We start from the raw sequence: 17,939 nt of genomic DNA, 5'->3' as shown, positions 1-17,939 counted from the left end.
CACCAGAAGGGGTGGCTTCCACGTGAGGGACTGACACCGGGACCAGGAAGGAAAGCATTAGCTATGCCTGCCACACTGCGTGCCCAGTGCTAAGAGGAAGCAGCCCTGCCTGCTGGCCTTCGGGATCGGAAGTTCCCTGGCAGGCAGGAAGCGACCCGAGGCGGCTACGGGAAAGGAGCTGGAAAACTGGAAACGCGGAGGGCAGGCGGGCTCCCGCCGTTAGGAGCTCCCCAGCCTGCAGCTGAGTTCTGCTCGGGGCGAGAACCGCGAGACCGGGTACGGAGAGGGGAAGGCTCTGCTGAGATCCTGACGGGCGTTTGTCAAGTGCTGGGGCTCGGTCTCCGGGAAAACAGATTCCCTCCGAGGCCGCTTACACTACACAAGTGACCAAACAGAACAATCAGGCTGATGAGAAGCGGGCCATGCCTGAAACACGGGCATCAGAGAGAGAGAAGGCGGGGACTGATCCACACTACAGCAAGCCACCATTTGCCGTCTTCACCAAGTCTGTTTGTCCCCGAGAAGGACAGTGGGAGACAGACGGGGATGAGGTCCACATGCAGCCGCTTTGCAGACGTAACGGCAGACTGTACCCCATAGGCGCGTGAGTTCTGGGGAATGTCTGCAGACACACACACCCTGCTTTCCTGAGACAGCTAATGAACGGGACACTTCTTCTAAGCGCAGGCACCGGACGCACTCGGGGTGACTTGGTTCCAGTAACTCCGCGAGCTCAGCATCACCAACACTATTTTAGAGGGAGAAGCTACCCGGTGAATTCTGGAGTTGGCATTTGAGTGCAAAGCCTAGGAGACAGGAAACTGAATTCTAGAAGTAGAGAGACTACACAGGGATGCTCCCTTAGGTAGGGAAGAAAGACAAAGACACGGGCATTGTACAGATAGGGAGGGAACAGTAATTCTTTTTCATCCTGAAGAGGCTAGGCTCCAAGGAAGGCTCAGAAGCAGGAGCCGGCGAGAGGCTGCAGGTCTCGAAGGGCAGGGTCTCCGCTGCCTCTCGCTTGCCAAGCAAGACTGCACGCAGGTGCCGGAATCAGCGGAAGTGAGAGAGAACTTTCCTCTCATTCTCCCTACGTGTGCATAAGGCGAAATTTGGTAATGCCGTGCTGTACCTGGCAGCTGGGCTGAGCCAGGCAGGCATGGGGCTGGACGTCTCATCCTCTGCTGTGATTAGATTAAGGAGAGCTGGTTCTTTGGTTCTTTTCTGCCTTTTTTTTTTTTTTTTTTTTTTTTTGACAGGCAGAGTAGACAGAGAGAGAGACAGAGAGAAAGGTCTTCCTTCCATTGGTTCACCCCCCAAATGGCCGCTACAGCGGGAGCTACGCCGATCCGAAGCCAGGAGCCAGGTGCTTCTCCTGGTCTCCCATGGGGTGCAGGGCCCAAGCACTTGGGCCATCCTCCACTGCACTCCAGGGCCACAGCAGAGAGCTGGCCTGGAAGAGGGGCAACCGGGACAGAATCCGGCGCCCCGACCAGGACTAGAACCCGGTGTGCCAGCACCGCTAGGCGGAGGATTAGCCTAGTGAGCCGCGGCGCTGGCCAAGGAGAGCTGCAGTAAAAGTGCCTCAGGCGTGGCTGGAAAAAACCCTTCCGTGGCCAGTTATTTCTGCCCCGCCCCAGGCCGCGGCCCTTTCAGAGCGCGGGCGCGCGGGCAGGCGGTTGCTCGCGTGGCGCGTGGCTCGGGTCGCGGCGGCGGCTGGTTCAAGCGCGGGTGCTGCAGCGGGAAGGCGAGGAAGCAGCAGCCCGCAGTGCCTGTATCGCCCCGCGCGCGGCGGGCAGCGCCCAGGGGACGCGTGGCAGCGCTTGGTCTCGCGGCGGCCCAGCCGTTGGCGGCGAGCGCGTCTGCGCCTGCGTGGAATACAAACCAAAAAAAACCAACAACAACAACAACAAACAAACCAACCCGTAATTCCCTGAAAGCAAACACCGAGTGTCCGGAGATGCGGCGGGCACCACTACGCGCCCACCCTGGGCGTCAAGGGACTTACTCGTGCCCTCCCCCCCCCGCCCCCATCACCCTCCAAGACCGTGAGGGTAAGAATTCCACCTAAAACTGCTGTACCCAGCGACTGGCGCAGAACAGGAACCTGATGCCTTACTAATGAACCACAACCATCGGTAAGGTAAACCCGCCTCCTTCCTGCACACGGACACGGAACGGCGAGACGAGAGACCTTCGGAGAGCGCCACAGCGCCTCAGCTCCGCGCGTGGGAGCACAGGGGCCCCTCCAGGCCGCACTGCCTTCCAGCACTTCAGACACCATGCTTTGCCCACCAGACCGGCCGGGCCTGCAGACGTGCGTCCCCTCTGGGAGCCGGGAACACGTCCCACGGACGCCGCCCTCCCCGCCCTCCTCCAGCCCAGCCTGCCCGGCCTCTACCTTCCACGGGGGAGGTTCTCAGGCGACTGCAGAGGTTCTGCACGCCTCCGTACTGCACGTTGACCTGCGTCACCGCATCGCTCGAACGCTGCTCCATGAGCTTCCTCAGGTCCATGAGTGTGCAGCCAAAGTCCCCTTCGTGACTCTCGGCCACCGAGTTGGCCGGCAAGGCGTGTTCTGATGGGTTCGTCATTTTGCCGGCTGTTACCACGCCCCTCTACCAGACCGGAAGCGGGGTTCCCTTTAACTGTTGGGCGTCTCCTGTCCCCCTGTTCCCGCTTCTTCCTCCTTCTTGCTTCTCTGGGGGCCCCGTCGGGAAACAGACCAACTCTATCTTGTGCAACACGCTTCAGAGGAGCCACGCCAAGTCCAGATCTTCTCTTCTGTGTGAGGCTGGCAGTTGAGAGGAGGAAGAAGGTGGGGGAACGGAGTAGAAGCCGGACGTCGTGTCACAATGATTGGGGTCCCCAGGTGGAGATGCAGTGGTTGACCAGGGTAGGTAGGTTCCTAGCTTAGACTGACTTGCCCAGATGGAGGTACAAACAGGATGTGCACGTTACCATGGAGGCCACCTTAGCAACACCCAGCAACTGCGGTGGTAGAGTGGCAGCAGGAGGAGGAGGACGACGAGGAGGGCTCCCTGGATACCGAGGACGACTGGGTCTCTGGAATCAAGATTCAAAGGGGGACAAAAAGAAACGATCAGAGCGGCCACAGGGACCCAGCATCCACACGGGCAGAAGGTGCCCACGCCGGGACGAGGGCTGCGGTGACAGTTGGTGTCTGAGCTGGACTGATAGCTGGGGCCCAGCTGAGTCACCTGACTCACGGGAGGCCCTCTCCTCCCTGGGAGACCCCAGCAGCCGGGAAACTCCAAGGCCTGTAAGTTATTTCAGACACCCAGCCTCCACGGCTCCCAAACCAAGCAACGCAAATTCCACAAGGCCACAGCTCTGTGCTCTCCCTGTGGACTGGAGAGACCTGTCCCAGGAAGCTTTAGTCTGATCTTACCTGTAAACGGAGATCAGAGAAAGGAGTCCAGGCCCCAGCGGGCTGGCCAGTGGCCTGCGGCCTGCTGCCCTCCCCGACGCCCCACGTCCTTCCCCATTCCCAACGCACACATCCACACACCAGCAAGATGGCCCGAGAGATGCCTGAACCCTCCAGGGCCCCCGGGAAGCCGCGCCGGCTGCACAGATGTTCTGCAGCCTGTTCCGGCTGCCAGCGGGGCAGGCACCGAGCTTTGGTCCCGAGGCTCTGGGGGGAAGGGCGGAGTAAAGCTCTTTAGCAGTTGGCAGCGCAGGGCGGGCCCCTCTTCTTTTAATTGGAGGGGACCGAAGGCCCTGTGAGCAGGAGAGATAGTGCACTGGAAGCCCGTGCGTGTGGACGTTTCTCCGGGTGGAAGGGATAAGATGGCAACCGATTCAGATAGGGCAGAGGGGCCCCAGCACTGCCCGCGGCAGGACCAGGCAGTCTGCCTGCCTGTGAGTGAGCCCCAGAGGTCTCGGTTCAGACACCTGGGAGAGAGGCGATGGCTGGAGCTGCCTGGGTTCCCCCTCCCGCAGCAGGGTGTGGGGCCGGGGCTACGTGCAGGTATCGAGGGCTGAAGGGGGAGTTCTGCTCCTGAGTCCTGTTCTCAGCTTCCCAGAGTGGCCAGCGCGTGTCCTGCAGAAGCCGTCGCCACACACCTGGGTTCAGATGAGGAAGGGCTCCTCCCGGAGCAGCACCAGATTCCAGGGCCCGGCCCCCGACCCGAGTTCAGTCAGCAGGGGTGGCAAGGACCTCAGCTCGGCCGCCCTCTATTCAAGATGCCAGGCAAGCCGGGAGAAACCAGGACCATCAGATAAGGACTCGAGTCCTTTATCAGCCACAGGTGTCCAAGCCCCTGTGACTCCACTGCATGCAATGGGATGGCGGGTGTCACAGCCCTTCCTCTCCCAGGTGCCGCCTGCCGCCTCCCCCTGCCATGGATGCTTGGCACTACTCTGGCTTACAGAAGGGAAGTAAGCAAGATTCACCTGTTTCGAAACATCACACTCTCTTTTCGCAGGCCATGGGGAGTCCTGGGGGACGAGGTCTGAAAAGGAGGCAAGGCAGAGGCCTAACCCCCTGCGTGCAGGCTGGCACGGGACCAGGCAGCAGGCGGTCCCCTTATTTGTGCAGTCCTAGCTATGCAGGGAAGCAGGAGTAGAGTTTAAGGTATTTTGAGAGAGAGAGGCCACAGTCATATGACTTTATTACCGCGTATCGATATAACTGTTCTTTCTTTAAATTAATAGTCACTCCTGTTAACCTCTTGCCTAATTTATAAATTAAACTTTATCATAGATCAGATGGATAGAAAAAAACAGGGCTCTGTCCTCCGTGAGCTCTCAGGCTTTCTCTCTCTGGGGGCCTCGGAACACGTTCCCGTGGACAAGGGCCACAGATGTTCTGGTCTCTCCTTCAAGCCTGTTAGGGTGTGTGCGTGGGGGCAGGGGGAGGGGAGGCTACAGCAGCAGGAAACCCCTCCCAACCCCTAAGTAGAGCTCTTTCACCTTCAGAGAGCATGCTGGGACAAAGCCGGAAGAGTCTAAAACTGGGAGGCCAAACCCTGCGCTTTCTCAGTCCCTGCCCCCTCCAACAGCTGCTCCGGGAGCCCAGGAGGTTTGACCTCTCTCGCTGGCTGCTTTGTGCCCTGTGCCTGGAGGAGAGCCTGCACACAGTGGGCACTCATTTAAGCTTCTTTTGTTCATGGTCCAGGAGCGCATCAGAGCTGGGTCCACCGCCTCCTGGGCACCTCTTAAGTGAACACTCGCCTCCCTGCGGCTCAGGTCCTCCCAGCTAGAATGCAGGGGGAAGAAGGAGCCCCAGCCTTCGCTGAATGAGGCTACCGACAGAAATGGGGCCGGGGACTCTCTGACGAAAGGTGCCCCGGGTCCGGCTCAGGGCGCTCAAGGGCGGGGACAAAGCTTGGCCTGCTCTCCAGCCGCTGTTACCTACAAGCAGAGGACGGTCCGTGCGTGTCTCAGCCGGGGCAGCTCCCACTCCCTCCCCTCCACCCCCCTCCAGGAAGGGGAAAAATCCCAAGGCAGATTCGTTCACAGTCACCACTGGGTCACTAGAGGAAAAGAACTGACAGGGTCTGGGTCCCTCCGGCCACCAGAGGGGAGAGGGTCCTCCACGCACAAAGGCTGGCGACGGGAAAGTCATGTAAGATGAGAACGTGTGGGGCTCCACACGCGGAGACACGAGGAATGTGGCAGCTCCGGGCTGATGCAGGGGCCCACACACAGTAGGCCGGCACACACAGCAGGGTCGGCGCATGGCCGGGCTGGGCGCAGGGTGGGCTCTGCAGGAGTCCCCGTCACTGCCCAGGCTTCCCTGCGCGCTCTGAGCCCAGCTGGATGTGCATCCCCCGCCACTGCCGGCTAGCCTGGCCCCTGACCTTATTAGGCAACTGCCCAAGAGCAATCCGCAGACACTCACGGCGGCGCCGCTGCCCGAGCCAGGCCAGGCTGGATGCCGGGGAACACCAGGCCGGGTCAGTCCCTCGGCCTGGGCGTTCCGGGCGGGCGAGGTATGTGCTCACTCCCTGTTTCTAGCGTTTTGCCAGCCCAGGGAGGAGAGGAGGGAGCAGCAAGCTCTCCCACTGCGTCCCCACGTGACGCTGTCTGCCCACAAGCCCATTTTAAGGTTTTCCTTCCAAAGTTGAGAGATGTCATCCCAGACAGCGTGGGAAGGCAATGCCGTGTGAATTCTAGGGAGGACTGCGGGGACCCCCACGTTACAGGGGAAAACAGCTCCACGGAGATCAAAAGTGGTCTGGTCTTGGGGGCCTGGTCTTGTTGCACAGTGGGTAAAGCCGCAGCCAGCAGCACCCGCATCCCATGCAGGTGCTGTTGAGTGCCGGTTGCTCCACTTCCAATCTCGTTCCGTGTTAATGCTTCTGGAAAAGCAGTGGAAGATGGCCCAAGCATTTGGACCCCTGCACCCGTGTGGGAGACCCAGAAGCAGCTCCCAGCTCCTGGCTTTGGCCTGGCACAGTCCCGGCAGTTGTGGCCATCTGGGGAGTGAACCAGTGAATGGAAGACCCCTCTCTCTCTGTCACTTTCAAATAAACAAATATATCTTAAAAAAAAAAAGTGGGCTGGTCTTTGGCAAGTCAGCGGCTGTGACTGCCCCACGCCGTCCGTGTGCCGCTTCACTCCTCTCCTGAGTCCGGACCCTGCGTTCTCTGACAAACACCTAAGAGGCCCTTTCCGATGCTGGCACCTCTAGGGCACGGGAGATTCCCCACCCCCACTGAGAGGAGGAGCCAGCTCTTGCCCCTCCTCTTTCTCTCTCGGAATCAGCTACGCCAGTCCTGGACCCGGGAGAGCAGAACCGCCCCCGTGCCCCTTTCATCCACTCCCGAGATGCCCACGACCCAGACCCTGCCCTTCCCGACAGCCCAACCTGCAGCTGGGCTCCCTAGACTAGAGCGTCACGCCCTGTGCCAGCAAGTCATCGACTGTGTGACCCTGTCCCTGCAGTTCTGTCCAAGGAGTCCCTTGCTCATGGATGCTCCCCAGGGTGCTAAGGAGGACACTGGTCCTCAGCCGGGGAGAAGCAAAGGGCATCTCCCTGTAGCAGACGCAGGCACAGCTGACGTCGGGAGCGGAGCCCACGCCACAGATCTCCCCCTCCACCGGCACCTACTGACTGTGGTGGGAGGCACAGGAGACGGCAACAGGGGGGGCCGGGCCGAGGGCTGCAGGCTGGTGCAGCGCCGCAGACAGACCTGCCTGGAATACTAAGTGGCTCCGGTCAGCCCTGGCCTCCGGGCTGGGCTGCAGGCGGGGGCCGCTCAGTCCCACCCTGCCCTGTGCTCCTGGCGCTGAGGGCCTCTGCCCAGGAGCAGACTGGCAGCACTCAGAGGACACGCTGGCCACCGCCGGGGAGGAGGTGAGAGTGGCAGGGAGACCTCGGGGAGGGAGACCCAGCACCCTGCAACGCGGAGCGAGGGTCGGGCCCTCGGCACACTTCTCGCCTCGTTTCTCATCCAGAGCCTCGCTCCTCTCCAGAAGTCCTACCTCTCCCTCCATGCAGAGGTGTGGGATGTGAGGCCTGTCGTGCTGAGCACCCACTATGCGCCAGGTGCCACAGTAGGCACTTGATGTAAAAACTAGAAATTGTGTGTGTGTTTGTGTGTGTGTGTGTGTGTGTGTTACTACCCAACATACTGGTTGGTCCAAGTGCAAAACCTGTCATCATTATTGCATAGATGAGGGTATTTCAAAAGGTTCATGGCAAAATGGAAGTAAAAGCTAAGTTTATTTAAGAATTTTTTTTTTAAATTCACACATAAGTTTTTCATGAACATTCTGAACACTTGTCCCATTTCACTGAATCCTCACCAATGACCAACCCTAGAAGAACGTTCTCACTTTAAAAAAAAGTTTGGGGCCAGTGTCGTGGTGCAGTGGGGTTAAGCCGCTGCCTGTGACATCAGCACCCATGAGCGTGGATCTGAGCCCCAGCTGCTCTCCTTCTGATCCAGCTCCCTGCTCATGCACCTGGGGAGGCAGTGGAGGATGGCCCAAGTGCTTGGGCCCTGCACCCGCACGGGAGACCAGCAGGAAGCACCTGGCTCCTGGCTTCGGATCGGCGCAGCGCGCCAGCTGTAGTGGCCATTTGGGGGGTGAACCAATGGAAGGAAGACTTTTCTGTCTCTCACTAACTCTGCCTGTCAAAAAAAAATTTACTTATTTTCTTCTACTTGAAAGGCAGAGGACAGAGAGAAAGAGAAAAGGTGAGAGTTCTTCCATTCAGTGGTTCACTAACCAAATGTCCACCAGAGCCAGGGCTGGACCAGGCCAAAATCAGGTGCCTGGAACCCCACCCAGGCCTCCCACATGGGTGGTAGGGACCCAAGCACCTGAGCCCAAGTCTGCTGCCTTCCAGGGTGCGTCAGCAGGGAGCAAGTGGGAAGCAGGGGAACTGGGACTCAAGCTGCCCCTCTGACATGGGACGAGGGTGTCCCGAGCAGAGGTTTAACCCACTGCACCACAACGCCCACCCCACATTCCCGGTATAGCAGGGGCAGACAGGTTCAGAGAGAGGATTTGTGCCCTCACCCAAATCCCAAGCTGGCCTGCCTCCAGTACAAGAAACAGCGTTGCAGGAAGATGGAAACCAAGCTGCGTATTTGCTTCCTACACCTTGATGGGAGGGTCCACATAACCCCACGGGCCCTTCGCACTTGACCCCTAAAAGGCTCTGCAATAGGTCAGGGAACCACCCAGGTGGGAGCAGAGCTAGACCCGGGTGATCAGGGCACACACCCTCCCCTCTCTTGTCCCCCCACCCCCAGCCAGAGGTACTAAGCTCTGCACTGACCCCAGCAGGAGAGCCTGGGAGAGGGGGTGAGCGTTTCCTCCACTCTCACCTCGCAGCCCTGGCCTTGCAACCCTGTGTGCCCCAGGTGCTCGCCCCTACTCCAGCAGGGCTATTTCCTGTGCATCACCTGGGGTGGTTACACTCTGCTCCTCTCTCAGGCACTCCCACGCTTCTACAACGGCCACGCCCTGGCCACGGCAGGCTGCCCGGCCTGAGCCTTCCCTGGCCGGCCCCTCTCAGGGGAGGCAGGAGCCCCACACAGGGGTCGCTCCACTCCCCTCATTACAGACCCCTTGTTTCCCAGAGCCACCCCGGCCGATCCCCGTCACTCGGGCAGAGCAGCCACCCTCACTGCGGCCCCGGCTCTTGCCCGCCCCCGCCGTGCCTGCCTCGCCCTGACTGCTCCTCCCAGCCTGCTGGCTGGCAGCAGAGCAGAGCACACGCCCTTCTCCAGGCCACGGGGCCCTGTGCAGGCATGGGAAGAAGGTCAGAGGCTCAGTGCGTTGGCGAAAGTTCAGGAGGTGGGTGGCATCGTTTGTCATCATCGTTCAGCAGCCACACCCTCGCCAGGAAGCCAAGTGAGGGCTGCGGCACCCAAGCCAGGCCTGTGCCCTGACCACAGGATGGCGCGCTGGGGCCTGGCCCGGGAACGGGGTGCTGATGCTCAGCTGGTTCCTACACGCGAGTCTCTGGGTGGGCACTTGCTTTTTTGTTTTTAAAGATTCATTTTATTTATTTGAAAGACAGAGTTACAGAGAGAGGCAGAGAGAGAGAGGTCTTCCATCTGCTGGTTCACTCCCCAGATGGCTGCAACGGCTAGAGCTGAGCCAATCCGAAGCCAGGAGCCAGGAGCTTCTTCCTGGTCTCCCACATGGGTGCAGGGGCCCAAGGACTTGGGCCATCTTCTACTGCTTTCCCAGGCCACAGCAGAGAGATGGATTGGAAGTGGGGCAGCCAGGACTTGAACCAGCGCCCATATGGGATGCGGGCACTGCAGGCCAGGGCGTTAACCCGCTGCACCACAGCACCGGCTCCAGGCACATGTTTCTTACATACAGAAAAGGGCAGGCTGCTTCCCGCTAGCAGGTGGTTCCCAGGCAGGAGGCTCCTTCCCTCTCCCCCCCCCCCCAAGTCTGCGACCCTGAGGGCAGCTTCAGTTCAGCAGCAGAGATGTAGTACCAGAATCAAAGCATCCAGCCGGAGAAAATGGGTCACGCTGAACCCCTGGGCCGCGGGGATCCCGACTGCATCGCCCCGCCCCACAGCCACCTGGTGCTCCCCGGTAGGTGAAGCCTATGCACACCCTTGACCCAGCGACCCACTCCTGTATGCGATCCTCAAAGAAACGCTTGCACAGGGCCCGAAAAGGAGCAGGGGCAAGGATGCTCACTGTGCACTCTTTGGGGTAACAGGAAGTCGGAAGCCCCCGGGGATGCACTTTCCCCGTGCTGGACAGGTAAAACACGGAGCTAGATAGCACGCGATATCATGCAACAGTTAGAAACAAGAGTCGACACACACGTGATAGTACTGTGATCTCAAGAACACAGTGCCTAGTGGCGGAAAACTGGCTAGTATTTATATCAATTAAAGACACACGCATCAGGCCGGCGCCGTGGCTCACTTGGCTAATCCTCCGCCTGGGGCGCTGGCACCCCGGGTTCTAGTCCCGGTTGGGGCACCAGGTACTACTCCCGGTTGCTCCTCTTCCAGTCTGTGGGGAGCAACCCGGACTAGACTAAGTTACTGGAATTAAGACTTATTCTATGCATCTGCTCTCCCACAATATGGCGCTGGGAGAGGAGGAAACAGCTTCTACCCAGCTGCCTTTCACCAACTTGACAAGCTGCAGGAGCTGCTCCTGATTGGAGGAGAGCAGTGTACTCGGCCTGTGGGTAGCAGAGTTGGGATTGGTGGAAGAGGACTATAAAGGAGGAGAGAGACAACATGCACCAGGAACATCTATCTGAAGGAACACCTGTGCAGCCCCCGAGAGAGCCGGCCGGCGGTGTGCCGCTCCCCCGCGGAAGTGGGGAAAGTGGCAGGGGGAACCGTCCTTCCACGGAGGTGGAAGGGTCAGTAGCCAACCCGGGAAGAACCAGCAGCAAACCCGGGAGGGCCGAGCAGACGAAAGAACAACGCAGGGTTCTGTGTCGTTCCTCCACGAAGACGGGGAACGACACAGTCCAGCTCTCTGCTGTGGCCTGGGAAGGCAGTGGAGGATGGCCCAAGTGCTTGGGTCCCTGCACCCACACGGGAGACCGGGAGGAAGGACCCGGCTCCTGGCTTTGGATCGGCGCAGCTCCGGCCGTGGCGGCCATTTGGGGAGTGAACCAACGGAAGGAAGACCTTTCTCTCAGTCTCTCTCTCTCACTGTCTATAACTCTACCTGTCAAAAAAAAGCACGCATCTACCTGTCAAAAAAAAAAAAAACACACACACACACACATGCATTTAAAGCAGTGCCGTGGATTTTAAAGGACGCATTGCGATCAGTAGCACTACTAGCCTGCTGTCCACGGGCAGAGAAGGGAACAGAAACAGGAGGCAAAGGAAGGGCCTCACACAATGGGACTCGCTCTGCACCTGAGGATCAAGAAAGCAAAAAGGAAACGTGACACGAGGCTGACAGCCCCACAGTGTTGACGACACGCTGTGACAGCAGCTGCAGGGCTCATCAGCCGTGACCAGACGCCTGCAGGAGGCAGGGAGAAGGACAGGCCCTTAGAGGGCACACGCAAGTCTGCCAGCCAGCCCTTGCCCATACGGCCTGGCAAGATCCAGCCCGCGGGGGCCAGCGCCGCGGGTTAAGCCGCAGCCCACGGCGCCGGTTTAAGTCCCGGCTGCTCCGCTAGGAATCCAGCTCCCTGCTAATGCTCCTGGGGAAGCAGCGGAGGACGGCCAAGTCCTAGGGCCCCTGCACTCACATGAGAGACCTGGGTGAACTCCTGGCTCCTGGCTTCAGCTTGGCCCAGCTCCAATAGCTCCAGTCACTGTAGCCTTTTGGGGAGTGAAACAGCAGATGGAAGATTCTCTCTCTCTCTCTCCCTCTCCCTCTCTCACAGCAGATGGAAGATTCTCTCTTTCTCCCTCCCTCCCTCTGCAACTACCTTTCAAGTAAATAGAAAAATCTTTAAAAAAAAAAAAAAAAAAGATCCAGCCCACGTCAGAGACCCAGGAAGCTCCATGGCATGAGTAGGGGAGGAAGCAGGAACTGGTCCCCGGAGGGCAACGTCACCCCCGGGTCTCTGTCCTAGGACAGCGTCGATGTCATCAAGATGACATGGGCAGTCCCTGCGGCCCAGGGCCTCGGGGAAGGCACCCTCTTCCAAATTCTCTGAGTCACCCTGGCGTGGGTCACCACTGAATCGTCCTGTGACTCAGAGGGGACGTGGGGTGCTCACAGCAGGCAAAGCTCAGACAGTCGGACAGGGTGAGGCCAGGAGCTGACTTCAGGTGGCAGTGGGCGCTTCATGCGAGGGGCGCTGGCAGGCTCCCCCAGCCCCCTGGCCCAATGGGGGGCAGAGCTCAGGAGGAGGGTCAGCGAGGGCATCAGCTCCTCTCCGCTCGGAACTGGGACAGGAAGCCACGGGCCACAGACAGGACGCCCAGCCTGGGCAGCGGCGCGCGCCCTCCGTGTGGGCACGCCCTCAGACTACACAGATTGCCTTTCTTGGGGCGGCTGTGGTTTTTCCACATTTCGGTTCCAAGGGAACAAAGGGGCTTTTTAGCAGCTGGACGGCATCCTGGGTTATTTTTAGAAACAAATTTCAGAGGAGTTGTGTCCTGCTCCGGGAGAGCGAGAGGAGGGTCACTCTCCCCTGGCTGTGGGAGGCAGGACCTGCTTGCTCCCAGACCTCAGCCCCGGGAGGCCACAGCTCATCCCCCACCAGGGAGGGCCCAGGCAGCTGCTCTGTCCCCAGGGGCTCAGCAGGACAGGAGGCAGGAAAACACCAGCCTACACAGGCTGTCACACCTGGCCACGCCCATGACTGTTCTGACTCCATGACAGGCTCACCTGTCAAAGGACAGAGACCCCTCCCCACTTCTGCCTGTTCCAGGCTTTGCTCAGCCTGACTTTCCTGGACATCACAGAAAACGAGCAAGGGCTCCACGCTGAGAAGCTGGTGTTCACTGAGGGCGAGGGCCAGGGCCACTCCCTAATAGCTCATCACCTCTCTGCCCACAGGGCCTCCTCCTGGGACACACTCCACAGACAGGAGCCTCGGTGCCAGCCCATGGCTTTTTTTTTTTTTTTTTAATTCTAGATGTACTCAGTTATTTGAAAGGTAGAGTGACAGAGAAAGGAGCAGAGGGCAGGCAGAGATCTTCCACCTGCTGGTTCACTCCCCAAGTGTCTGCAACAACAGAAGTTGGGCCAGGCTGAAGTCAGGAGCCAGGAATCCCATCTGGGTCTCCTACGTGGGTGGCAGGCACTCAAGCACTTGAGCTGTCGTCTGCTGCCTTCCCAGGGGCAGTAGCAGAGAGCTGGATCAGAAGTAGAGCAGCCAGGACTAGAACTGGTGCTCTGATACGGATTGCCAGTGTCAGAGGTGGTGGCTTAACCCATCGTGCCACAATGCCAGCCCCAGCCCAGGGCTCTAGAAAGGGGGCTGGTCATGCTCCCTTGCACCTGCAGGGGGCATCAGAGTGGGCATCTCCTGCAGGGCTGGTGAAAGCCCCAAGAGGCCTGGGGATGGGCCTGCCTACAGGTTCCTAAACAAGAGGAGCCTACGCTCCCGGTCTCCCGCTTTGCCAGCACTGCAGATCAGAGCTCAGCATTTCTGCGCTCAGCCCCGTGAGGCTCTCCAAGCCCAGGACGGAGCCCCAGCCCAGCAAGCTCTCCGCGCTTCTCCCCTCCCCTCTTCCCTCTCCCTCCACCCTCCTGGAGGCTGGTCCCTGCCTCCCCAGGGGGACCCCAGTGCTTCCCAAGGACAGCCCGCCTGCCAGTCTGGGCAAACACATGGGAGAGGCGGTCACGGAACAGACCGTGGCAGAAGCCCGAGTGCTTCAGGAAGTTAAAGCCGGCTGCCTCGCGAGGATCGCAGGGACACCCAGGCCCCGTTCAGGTTCAGGGAGCTCAGAAGGAGGAGAGGCAGCACACAAGTGAGGGAGAATAGAAACCCGACACTCACAGCTCACTCACAGCTCCCCAGATATTACTGCCCAGCCCCTGCAAGTCTGCCATCCCCCCCAACCCCCAGCAGAGGGCCAGCCCCGCCCATTCATCCCCCACCCCCTCACCATTCCAGGGAGCGCCCACCCACTGCCCCCAGGCCAGGGCCAAGGCCAGGGCAGCTGCCCGAGAAGGGTTGCAGACCGCGGCAGCTGCTGTTTTCCAGCCGGTCGACAGGCTGTTATAAACACTCGTTCTAGGTTGCTATGGCAAAGTGAGTGTGCGGCCTGGCTACGGGGGAAGCTATTTATGTGCCTGTCATGGCACAGTGGGCTGTTTTTTATTATTTTACTTTTAGAGTTTTCCTTTCCCAACCCCCTAAAACAGCTTAAAAAAAAAAAAAAAACTTAGCCACCACAACTTTCTCAGGAACGAAAAGAGTGGATAGCCAGAAAACGGAGCTTCTGGCCGAGCCGAGTGGGTGAGGAGTCTGGGAAGGTGTGGCCCTGGGCCACAGAGGCCTGGTCACTCCGGAGCCAGACCCGCCTCTGTGCGGCTCCCTAAGGGTCAACGCTCACCTCATCTGCTCCCCCCAGCCAGCAGCCTCCCTCCCACGCTCCTGCTCAATCGGCTCCCCCTCAGGGAGAGGACCACCTCCTGTGGGCAGCAGTGCCACCAGGGCTCCAGGCTCATGGGGGACAACCCCTAGGGCATGCTGGAGGGGCCCATTTCCTCCACGTGTGCAGAGGGCGCTCATCCAATTCCCCTCCCCAGGGAGCGGGGGCAAAGGGTACAGGTGCACGACTTTCAGATGGTAGTCAGGGTGGTGAGGACCCCTGGCCAGCAACAGGGGCCTGCGTGCAAGGTTCAGAGGCTGAAGGGCCACCGAAAGGAAGGTTGGGTCTCCCTGGACACAGCCTGTCTCCACAGCCCTGTCACTTGGCTCGTGGGAGTGGCTCTGGCAGAGGAGGTAGGGGTGATCAGAGGCGCCACGCCCTCTGCCTTGTCCACTCTCCTAGCTGAAAATCCAAGCAATAAGAAAACATGAACTGGGCTCCAGGCCATGTCAGCTGGAGAAGACCAAGAGAACAGAAGTCACCAGCCCGGGGCCAGCGCTGTGGTGTAGTGGGTAGAGATGCCCCCTGCAGTGCCGGCATCCCATATGAGCGCCGGTTCGAGTCCTGGCTGCTCCTCTTCCGATCCAGCTCTCTGCTATGGTCTGGGAAAGCAGTAGAGGACGGCCAAAGTTCTTGGGCCCTTGCACCTGCCTGGGAGACCTGGAGGAAGCTCCTGGCTCCTGGCTTTGGATCGGTGCAGCTCCAGCCATTGTGACCATTTGAGGAGTGAAGCAGTGGGTGGAAGACCTCTCTCTCTCTGCCTCTCTTGTTACTCTGCCTTTCAAATAAATAAATATTTAAATAAATAAATAAAAAGTCACCAGCCCATGAGGCTATGATACTCGTACACACACATTCTGTCATGTGTGCACACGCACACGCACACACACACACACAGACCCCAAAGCTGAAAATGTCCTGATTTGACAAATGCGCTCTAGGACGTCAATCACTAAACAGTGTGGAAGAGAGAGTGACCTTGCAGAAGCAGCTGGCTGCAATCCAAAAGACATGTGGGGACTTTGTTGTCCCTCTCTCCCCATCTAATTCCAGCTCCCTCTGCAAAACAAAACAAAACAAAATAACCCTCCCACCACCAACGGGCGTATCAACCAGATACAGATAAAGTTAGGGCAGTGTTGCAGAGCAAATCCCACAGACCGGTCTAGTTCTTCCCATCTCCTGTGATAGCTGAGTATCTCCCCCGTTCCAGTGCGGCTGAGAAAGTATAGGGACAACAACCCCACGGGGACGCGAGCCTGGAGATGCTGCCGACTCTCTTTTGCCGCCTCAGGAGAGGTCAAAGGCCTAACTGACAGCCCCGGTTAGCTGATAAAGACTTGCTGGAAAAAATCAGGTCTTGGGACAGAAATCAGCCTTGGCAGCACCTTGAGGTCAAGAGCAGAGCAGGCCTCATTTCTAACCCTGTCAAGCTGACTGCCATCAGCGCCCCAGCCCCTGTGGGAGGACCCGGGGGACACGGTGGGCAGTCGTGGACAGCTGGGAGTGGGCTGAGAGCAAGACACCAGCTACCAGCCCATCAGCGCTCCAGAGAACCGGGGCTTCTCTTCCCAGTATGAACTCAAGCTAAACGGCCACTCGTGACTTGGGAATACGTAAGACGACAAAGACACACAGGCGTGTTTCGGAAGGCCGAGGTAGCGCAAGCTTCCAGGAACCACGAGCTATATATAAAGAGCACCTATTTAGATAGGCTTGGATTCTTGGTGGCGGCCGCAGGCCCATTGTGGAGGCAGAAAAAGGGCAGGTGAGGGCTGACTCAGCCCAGCTGGCCACTGTTGACAGAGCCTTTCAGGGGAGGGCGCTATGGATTTGTCTTCCGAGTGAGCAGAAAGGTGGGATCTCCTCTCTGTCCTAGCCCCAGCCCCAGCACCTGCCCAACATGTGGAATCTGTGACGGTGCCTCCCTTCTCTGCTCCCGTCTCCAAAGGGAGGAAGAGTACGGAAGTCCCAGGCAGGGCTCCAGCTGCCAGGTGCACCGGTTAGGAGTGGCACCATTCCTCCGGCACTCGCTCCATCCCCAGCCCCTGCCATTCTGTGAGCCCTGACATTGGTGGACTGAAAGGGCTGGGGGTGCAGTGGGGCTGGCCGAGGAGCAGAGAGGAAGAGGCAAGGGAACCTCCCTCCATTCTAACCACCACCCCTCCTAGCATCGCACCATTACTGCGACGCCTTGGAGGAGACACCTGGGAGAGCCGCGGCGTGGCGGCCGTGGTGGCGAGGAGGGCTGCAGAAGTGGCAGGAAAGGACTTTTTCCGTATTATTTTATTTCTGAAGCGCGAAACTGCTTCCTCTCGTTTCTCTCCACACTTCATTCCCAAGCCCCCGGCTTTAATCTTTGGGGTCCGTCTACATCCCTACCCCACACTCTAACCTGTCTCTCATGCTCTTTTACCAGCCCTCCGGGGACGGCGTAATTGGATGGGATTTAGTTCTCCTTACCTGCGATTCTATTTCTACAAGCAATCAGCTCTGCCCCAGGCCCACTGGCTCTAATAGCAGAAAGAGCAGGATGTGCAAGCCGGGCCGTGTGGGGCCACCCGGCTGGTAGCAGCACAGAGCCCTTCTGTGTCCCTGGGGTCCTGGATGATAAGCCTGAGGCACACAGAGTCAATTTACCTTCTCCCAAGGCCATCTGGAGCTCGCCTGGCTAACCCATGGATTTATGCAGCATCTAACTCGGCTTGAAGCAGAGGCAAATTTCTCACGGTGTGGACCCAGAGGTGAGGAGCCGTAACAGAGAAGGGGAGGCGTAGGAGAAGATTCCTGAGGATGGAAAACAAAAGGCAGGATCTGGGACGCTCAGCCAAGCTCCCAGTACAGCATGAATAGGGGAGTGGCCTGAAGGAGGAGGAAGGGGCTGGGAGACCAGACAGGTGGCGCAGACACCCCAGGCTACCGTCTGACCCTGGCTCCCAAGGAGGCCGACCGAGCAAGAGCGGGGACCCGAAAAGCCAGACATATCCAACCACGCGCTGCAAGATGGCGCCGACGTCCCACCTCGGCCCCGTGCTGAGCCTACGGAACTTGGGTAGGGCATAGGTGTACCAAGGCTAAAATCCAACTCCCTGGGTGCAGCCTCCTAACTCCTCCCACCACAATACCCAGGGACTCAGAGGGAGCCGAGGAGGGGCTCAAGGGGCATCCTCACCCAGCTGAGCCAAGCCACCGCGGGTCTCACATGCTATTTCTCCTACGTTTGCTTCTGCAGAAGTTGGCCAGGGTGAGCCCCCTCCCAGTTGCTCCACCCCACCCCCACCAGCTGTTCCAAATTAGCAAGATGCCTCTCACCAGAGGGCAATCCTTTTCAAGTGGGAGCGGGTGGGGGAGTGGGGGGTGGTCGGAGCCAAGGAGAAGCTGAGGACAGGCCGGCCTGCTCCCTCTCCTCCCTCCTCCAGGGCCAGCCCGAGAGACAGAGGCCTCT

The 17,939-nt window shown here is 59.2% G+C and overlaps 1 protein-coding gene across 6 annotated transcripts in view; it reads right to left on the bottom strand.

The window, feature by feature from the left end:
* LOC100353865 (plasma membrane calcium-transporting ATPase 4) overlaps window positions 1-17,939 on the bottom strand; it is an 89,241-nt gene that overhangs the window by 38,287 nt on the left and 33,015 nt on the right. For 5 of the 6 annotated variants that reach the window (XM_051821144.2, XM_070055120.1, XM_002717580.5 and 2 more), the window contains exon 2: window positions 2,402-3,066. In XM_051821144.2, the coding sequence (XP_051677104.1) occupies window positions 2,402-2,594 (193 nt within the window). In that variant the 5' untranslated portion in view covers window positions 2,595-3,066. Of the gene's footprint in view, window positions 1-1,132; window positions 1,227-2,401; window positions 3,067-17,939 lie in introns of those variants that run through there. The other variant, XM_051821146.2, reaches the window with a different exon arrangement.

Source organism: Oryctolagus cuniculus, chromosome 13 (assembly GCF_964237555.1).
Source record: "Oryctolagus cuniculus chromosome 13, mOryCun1.1, whole genome shotgun sequence".
In the NCBI taxonomy this organism is placed as follows: Eukaryota; Metazoa; Chordata; class Mammalia; order Lagomorpha; family Leporidae; genus Oryctolagus; species Oryctolagus cuniculus.
The sequence above is the reverse complement of the archived record's forward strand: the minus strand, read 5'-3'. Positions and strand labels throughout refer to the sequence as shown.